This window comes from Excalfactoria chinensis, chromosome 3 (genome assembly GCF_039878825.1).
Source record: "Excalfactoria chinensis isolate bCotChi1 chromosome 3, bCotChi1.hap2, whole genome shotgun sequence".
Lineage (NCBI taxonomy): Eukaryota > Metazoa > Chordata > Aves > Galliformes > Phasianidae > Excalfactoria > Excalfactoria chinensis.
This window is the reverse complement of record NC_092827.1, coordinates 1,891,276-1,899,218: the sequence shown is the minus strand read 5'-3', so window position 1 is coordinate 1,899,218 and position 7,943 is coordinate 1,891,276. Positions and strand designations below refer to the sequence as shown.

The window sequence follows — 7,943 nt, the reverse complement described above, 5'->3', positions numbered from 1 at the left end:
AAATGAAAGGGATGACCCCTGCGTCTCTTGGGCAAACACACTTCACTAGTTTTCCGTGTGTCCATTATGGTCTGCTGGTTTCAATCTCAAAGTTCAAGGCAGAGTTCGAGTTGCCCTTGCTACATTTGTGCCCCCAGACACCTCTACCAATGCACAACACGAACCGAGACGTATCTTGTTAAACAGTAACCAGGAGAGCATAAAATGAGCGCGATTGGTACTGCCTAGTAGGTATTTCATGAGGATAAATTTGCAGAAGCGTTGTCACTTCTAGCATTTCTGAGTGAAGCACATCCCTCAATTTCTACACCTCTTGGTGCAGAAGTGCCATTATTGCTTGAAACAACTGATAGGAGCTTGCTTGAGTTACCATCTCTTCAGTTAAGCCTCTGCTGAAAGGAAATGGATTGGGCCAGCCTTGTTCCTGCGGGGCTGCTGTTAGTCCTCATTCTGCTGCTGATTTTGAAAACACAACCTTTCTGGAGGAGCCAAGTGAAACTGCCCCCAGGACCTCAGCCTTTACCCATCATAGGAAATCTGCACATCATGGACCTAAAGAAACTCGGCGAGACAATGCTACAGGTAACTTCTGTTGTTCCTTTCCTTAGAGCTCTCAGTCTGAGAAGGTCACTGACCTCTTGAAATGGTTATAAAGATCTCCAGGCATGCAAATTGCAAACATAATAGTATTCCTTGCAGCAACTTCCTACCATATGATACTGTGTAGTGCAGAGGAATTGGCTTCCAGCAGAACGGATCTACTTCTGTGGAACAGAGGAAATGTTATCTCTCTTCAGGCAAGGGTAACAAGAAGAGAGGGGTCCTGGATCTCCTCTTATTAAAGAAACTTTATCAGGGACTGCTGAAACAATTAGGGGGGAGACCAGAGCTGTTTATTGGACTCAGCCTTTGGGAAACTGGCAGCAAACAAATTCTTGATCCTCTCTCTTGATGGAGAAAACTTCCTGGTTTCCCAGAGCAAGCTAGGAAAAAAAAACAACAACTCCCTTTGTATTCTTGCATACCTGCTAGCAGGAAACCCCAGGGCTCTGGTGAAAATAGTGCTGTGTGGGAAGAAGAACATTGAGCCTGCTGAAAAGCACGTGTTTTTCACTATGCCAGATGTCATCCTTTTCTTCTTGCTTTTCCTTCAATTAGCTGTCTAAAACATATGGCCCAGTCTTCACAGTTCAGATGGGGCCGAGGAAAGTGGTGGTGCTGTCAGGATATGACACAGTGAAGGAAGCTCTGGTGAATCATGCAGATGCATTAGCTGGGAGACCGAAAATACCAATTGTGGAAGAAACAGGAAAAGGAAAAGGTGAGTGGGCTGTTCTCATATCTTCTGCCCCTTTTCTTTTCAGGAGGCGCAGGTGAAAGAGAAGCGTGATGAACCTCAGCATTCCACCAGTGTGAAACCACCACAGTATAGATGAAGTATCTTTGCTTAAACCTCAATGTATGTGTTTTAATTCTCCATTTCAGGAGTTGTATTTGCTCGTGGAGAAAACTGGAAAGTGATGCGAAGATTTACTCTTACAACTCTACGAGACTTCGGGATGGGAAAGAAGGCCATAGAAGATCATGTTGTAGAGGAGTATGGATACCTGATAGATGTAATCGAGTCACAGAAGGGTAAGGAAATTCTTAACTTCATAGCATGTACCTGACTTCTCTCAGAAGGTCTTTTCAGGAATACAAAGCATCAAGGAAGAAGAGATACAGACCTCTGTCAGAGATACATCATTCTCCAATATCAGTGCTGTGATGAGTAACATGAGTTGTGTCTGTCTCCTTGTCTCTCTACCAGGCAATTGCCTGGTGTGTAAATGAAGAGCTTTTATGAAGTACTGGAAGTCAAACACAGAGTTTAATACAAAACAGTACAGTTGAGGAAAAGGGCTTGTTATTCCATGTACAGCACCTCCATATATAACAGACTTTGAGGAGAAACAGAGAAGGCAATTGCAAGGACGTGCACATCTGGTCTGAAAAATCAATTGCCCTTAGAGGCATATGTCTGGAAAATGCCTTCAAGTAAGAGACAGAAGATTCATTTATGCATTTCTACAACATCATCCAGGATTATCTGTCACTAGATTCAGTCACCAACAGCAAGACTTAGAATGGAATCATAGAATGATAGAGTGACTTGGGTTGGAAGGGACCTCTAAAGACAATGTAGTCCAAATTCCCTGGGAAATACAGGGAAAGCTTCCACTAAATCAGGTTGCTCAGAACCCCTATCCAGCCTGCCCTTGAGTTCCTCCAGGGATGGGGCACCCAAAGCTTCTCCAGGCATCCTGTTCCACTGCCTCATCAGCTTCATGGTGAAGAATATCTTCTTTATATCTAACCCAAATCTACCCTGTTTCCACTTTAAAATACTACTTATCCAATCACTACATTCCCTTTTAAAACATCTGTCTCCATCTTTCTTATAAGCCAACTCTGTGCCTATCATTTCCCAGACTTCAATAAGACTCTACATGCTATTGTTACATTTTAATTAATTACAATAACCACTGAATGTGTTGTTTGTACCATCTTTCCCTTTGCTAGGGAAGCCACTTGAGATGACCGAGTTGTTGAATTCTGCTGTTGCTAATGTCATTGTATCCGTATTGTTTGGAAAGCGGTTTGACTATGAAGACCCCACGTTCAAAAGACTTCTGTCACTGATGAATGAAAATTTGAGGCTTTTTGGAAGTCCCTCAGTGTCGGTAATTCATACAGTTTGAATGTTTCTCTTCAAAATCATGCACAACACAGAGTGAGAACAGTGTATCTACTACACTCCAGGTCACCGAAATTCATCTATTTGTGTATGACAGATACATCCTGAAATGGCAGGAAGCAGACCTTTGGTACTACATATGGTTTCTCTTAGTCTGGGGGAGGGTAGCTTCCTTTCATGAAGAAGAACTGGAGAACATGCTATAGAATAAAAGGAGAGTGTCCCTGGGTGATTGAAGTTGCCCATGACTTCCTATCTCCCATTCAAAGAACAATGTAAAAACTATGGAAATGTCTTCAACTGTCCCTTCAATTGTAAATGTCTCTTGAGACACTGAACTTCAACTGAGTTGGAGAGGGAGGGATGAGAAGTTCAAGAGTGGAGAAGTAGGAAATTATGCCAAAGACACATACATAAACATGGAATTTCTAGGCCATCAGCTAGAGTGACTAATATGTAAGAGAGAGCAAATGTTAACAATTTTACATAGATGGGAAGGGAAGAAAGTGGGTAAAGAGTGTTTTGCATCAAGATTATAAGACTATACGATATTTTCTGTAAGGGCTTTTGTTAATATACACTCTTGAATAGTGGTACATCTACTTAGTAGCTGCTTTTTCTTCCTCTGCCTCTGTCCATCTTGCAGCTGTACAATATGTTCCCCATCCTTGGATTCTTCCTGAAGGCCAACAAAAGTTTTGTTGAGAATACAAAAGAAATCAACAATTTTATCAAGGTTACTTTCACAAAATATCTCAAAGTCCTGGACACAAATGACCAGAGGAGCTTCATCGATGCTTTTCTTGTCAAACAACAAGAGGTAATTGAATGCCAGCCGCCTCCTCGTACCACCTCAATTTTCTTTCAAGCTTTCCTTCCCTGTGGTTTGTGTATGACTTTTTTTCTGTGTTTTCTGAAACGAAAAAATACCTTCCTGGGTATTTATCTGGCTGATAACAATATTGTTTCTTTTCTTTTTTTCCAGGAGAAGAGCAAGGCTGAGACATTTTTTGATGATAAAAACTTAACCGAGGTTGTGAGAAATCTGTTTACAGCTGGCATGGATACCACAGCCACCACTTTGCGCTGGGGCCTTCTGCTCATGATGAAATATCCTGAAATTCAGAGTAAGTGGAAACTGGGCATTCAGTGGCTTTCTTCTCATCAAGTCACCTTGACTTGCACCCAAGCAGGGCTGAATAAAAAGCAAGTTCTCCTTATCCCATTATTCCTACCATGGGAAAGAGAGATTTGAACAGTGTATGTGTGATCCATATGCTGTTTTCACAGAAAAAGTGCAGGAAGAAATAGATCAAGTGATCGGATCAAACCCCCCAAGAACCGAACATCGAACTAAAATGCCATACACAGATGCTGTTGTACATGAAATCCAGAGGTTTGCTAATATCCTGCCACTGAACTTGCCTCATGAGACTACCATGGATGTCACTATCAAAGGCTATTTCATTCCCAAAGTAAGACACCAGCTGAACTTCTTTCCTTCCCTCTATCTCCAGTGTGACACCTCTTCCTTTCTAGTCGGTCTTGCATCTAGGGATGCTCACTCACTCTGTGGTACTCACAGCTACTTCAGCAGCAGCTACCCTCTTAATATGTTAATATGTTATATTTCTTCAGCTCTAGCATCTGCTCCCAACAACACCCCTGTTAGTGCAATAACGGCTCTACCTTGGTTTGCAGGGAACCTATGTCATCCCCTTGCTCAACTCCGTCCTGCAAGACAAAACCCAGTGGGAGAAACCATGCTCCTTCTACCCTGAGCACTTCCTCAACTCGGAGGGGAAGTTTGTAAAGAAGGATGCTTTCATGCCTTTTTCAGCAGGTTTGTTCTATTCTGCTCTATGAGCTCTGAAGGGAACTGGACTTCTTTCTCACTGAACCTGTTATTTCAGACTTTTCCCAGAGGTTGCCTCTCCTTTTCTCTCCACCTACATATGCTAACTTGAATATCTCAGCTTTACCCACTGGACTTGAACTCTGAATTCACTCTCCTAAAGCTCAAAGCCCCTCAGAACTGAAAAAGAAAACAAACACACAAACAACTCCCACTGATTCTTATGGACCATTCTGCATTTCATTGCAGGGCGGAGGATCTGTGCCGGTGAGACTCTTGCCAAAATGGAGCTCTTCCTCTTCTTCACCAGCCTCCTGCAGAGGTTCACCTTCCAGCCTCCTCCCGGAGTTTCCCCCTCAGACCTGGATCTCTCTGGCACCACTAGGTTTGTCATTGCCCCAGTAACTCATGAGGTCTGTGCAATATCACGTTCCTAGGGACTTTTATCAGCTGCCTTCTTGTCTTGGAACGCTCAGATGAAATATCTTAGTTTGCCTCTACTCCTACCAGGGAAGTCTGGTACTTCTGAATCTAGTAGGTGATTTCTAGCCCAAGCACACCTTGACTCATAGTGAGAGTTGTGTCACCCACCATTGCAAAAGGTGGCAGTCCTGACCTCCTGCCACTCCTTGAATGAGCAAATTGATGATGGTTCCTGTGAGGATGAATGAGTCCATCCCTACACCGCTGCATGTTCCGCTCAAGAAAAGAGTCTGGGCCCAGACCTGTGGCCAAAGCTCACAGGGTGTTGCACAGATCTCACATACACACACACAAGGACATTCACTTTCTTCCTCCGGCATGGCTGCACCCAAGCTGCCCAGTGAAAATGACCCATTACACTTTTTGTCCCCACACCACTGCCCTGAATGTATGCAAAAACACACATAGAAACGTAACTGAACAGTTCAATGTGAGATAAGTGAAAGATGTTCACTAATGCAGAACTTCAGTGCAGTCACATAGAGGACTCATAGAGGATAGAACGTCATCTGGAAATTGAAATTAATTTAATTTTCTATGGAATAATATGTACATTAATAAAAATTAGAAAAACATGGGAAAACAATAAATTCTCCATTTCAAATCAAACTGTCACCAATGTTGTTGTCTTCAAAACTGAGCAGTTTTGCACCTGAAATGTAAGGTCTGCGTCGGGAACAAATCAGTGCTATTTTTCCAGTTGGAACTGGGCAAACCAGTGCTCCCATGGCACTGTTTGGGCTCCTCCAAATTGTTTATAAAAGAGCCCTGCTGTAGCTTTTTAGTCAAATGAACATTTGAAAACTACAAGGTCTTCTTGGACTTAAGCAAAGCTTTAAACACCATTTTCCTTAAGACCTCCATAGTGAGGCTGATAAAAAATGGTGTGGATGGGGAGACAGTGAGTGAGGTTGCAAAGGGCTGAACAAACAGACCTAGGGGGTGGTGGGCAGTAGTGCCAAGTCTAGTTCAGGGCCAGTAAGACATAGAGGATCAATACTGTACCCAGTATTAACAACTTCATTAATGATGTAGATGAAGGGACAGAATGTAACCTGAGAAAAATTGCTGATGGCACAAAATTAAGAGGAGTGAATGATATACCAGAGGATCTAGCTGTCATCCAGAGGGATATCAAGTAGATGGAGAAATAGGCTGTTAAGTGCCTCAAGTTCAACAAGGAAAAGGACAAAGTCCTGCACTTGCAGGCCCATGAATTTCTCCCTCTATGCTGGGGATCTGAAAAGCAGCTACATAGAAGTTGACCCGAGGATCCTGGTGGACCCCTAGCTCATCATGAGACACAAAGTGCCATTATAGAATCATATCATAGAATCACAGAATGGCCTGAGTTGAAAAGGCCCACAAAACTCACCCAGTTCCAACCCCCTGCTGTGAGCAGGGTCACCAACCAGCAGCCCAGGCTGCCCAGAGCCACATCCAGCCTGGCCTTGAATGCCTGCAGGGATGGGGCATCCACAGCCTCCTTGGGCAACCTGTTCCAGTGCATCACCACCCTCTGAGTGAAAGAAGGGATAGGAAAGAAGGCTAACTATCGTAGGCTGCATCAGGCACCAACAGGTCAAAGGAAATAAACTTGCTCCTCTTCTCAGCATTGGTGAGGTCATAGCCAGAGTGATGTGCCAGTTTCTGGAACTCCCAGTACTAGAGAGACATGGGCATACTGGAGGGAGTCTCATCAGTGTCCATAGATACTAGAAAGGAGAGTGCAGAGAGGATGTAGTCAGTCTCTGCTCGATGGTGTCCAGTGCCAGTACAAAAGGCAATGAGTATGAACTTGAACACCAGAGGTTTCCTGTGAACATATTGTGAATGTAGCGTGTCTATACTTTAGTACAGCCTTTGACACTGTCTCCCACAGCATTCTCCTGGAGAAGGTGGTTGCTCATGGCTTTGATAGTACACTTTTTGCTGGATAAAGAACTGCCTGTAGTGCTGAGTGCAGAAAGTGGTGGTGCATGGAGTTAGATCCAGCTGACAGCTGGTCACGAGAGCACCCTTAATAAGTTTGGAAACGACGCCAAGCTGGGAGGAAGTGTTGACCTGCCTGGGGGTAGGAAGGCATTTCAGTAAGTCCTGGATAAACTGTATTGATGGGCTGAGGCCAATTGTATAAAGTTCAAGTAAAGAAAATTCCAGATCTTGAACTTTGGTCACATCAACCCCAAGCAACGCTACAGGTCTGGGGCAGAGTGGCTGGAAGACTGTGTGGAAGAAATGGATCTGGGGATGCAGGTTGATGCTTGGCTGAACATAAGCCAGCAGTGTGCTCAAGTGGGAAAGAAGGCCAGTGGCATCCTGTCTTGTATCAGAAATGGTGCAGCCAGTAGGAGCAGGGAGGTAATCATCCCCCTGTACTCAGTACTGGTGAGGCCTCTCCTCAAGTGCTGTGTTCACTTTTGGTAGCCTCGCTACAAGAAAGACATTCAGGCCCTGGAGATTTGTCAGAGATGGGCAATGAAGCTGTGAGGGGTTTGGAGCTCAAGTCTTAAGAGGAACGTCTGAGGGAACTGGGATTGTTTAGCCTCAAGAAGAGGAGGCTTGGGAAACCTCATTGCTCTTTCCTACTCCCTGAAACAAGTCTGTACTGAGGTGGGGATCGGCCTCTTCTCCCAGGTAACAGCAATAGAACAAGAAGTCATTCCCTCAAGTTGTTGCACCAGGGGAGATTCAGGTTGGAATCTCTTCTCTAAAAAAGTGGCAATGCATTGGAATGGGCTGTGCAGGGAGATGAATGTGTCACTGACACAGTTAGTGGGCATGGTGGTAATGGGTTGATGGTTTGACTTAATGATCTTACAGTTCTTTCAAGCCTTAATGATTCAATGATCCTAACATCACTAGCCA

The 7,943-nt window shown here is 44.1% G+C and overlaps 1 protein-coding gene across 1 annotated transcript; it reads left to right on the top strand.

The window, feature by feature from the left end:
* The first annotated feature begins 402 nt into the window (after positions 1 to 402).
* LOC140249669 (cytochrome P450 2K1-like) lies at positions 403 to 5,029 on the top strand. The gene is made up of 9 exons (XM_072331679.1): positions 403 to 582; positions 1,159 to 1,321; positions 1,486 to 1,635; positions 2,563 to 2,723; positions 3,384 to 3,557; positions 3,723 to 3,864; positions 4,028 to 4,212; positions 4,439 to 4,580; positions 4,842 to 5,029. The coding sequence occupies exons 1-9, from the start codon at positions 403 to 405 to the stop codon at positions 5,027 to 5,029; spliced, it is 1,485 nt and encodes a 494-aa protein (XP_072187780.1).
* Positions 5,030 to 7,943: the final 2,914 nt, after the last annotated feature.

Bases quoted from the DNA above. Each gene is read 5' to 3' on its own strand.
- LOC140249669 (XM_072331679.1), top strand. From the start codon at position 403: ATGGATTGGGCCAGCCTTGTTCCTGCGGGGCTGCTGTTAGTCCTCATT. The intron at 583-1,158 runs GTAACTTCTGTT...TCCTTCAATTAG, and splicing joins TCGGCGAGACAATGCTACAG to CTGTCTAAAACATATGGCCC. The intron at 4,213-4,438 runs GTAAGACACCAG...CTTGGTTTGCAG, and splicing joins AAGGCTATTTCATTCCCAAA to GGAACCTATGTCATCCCCTT.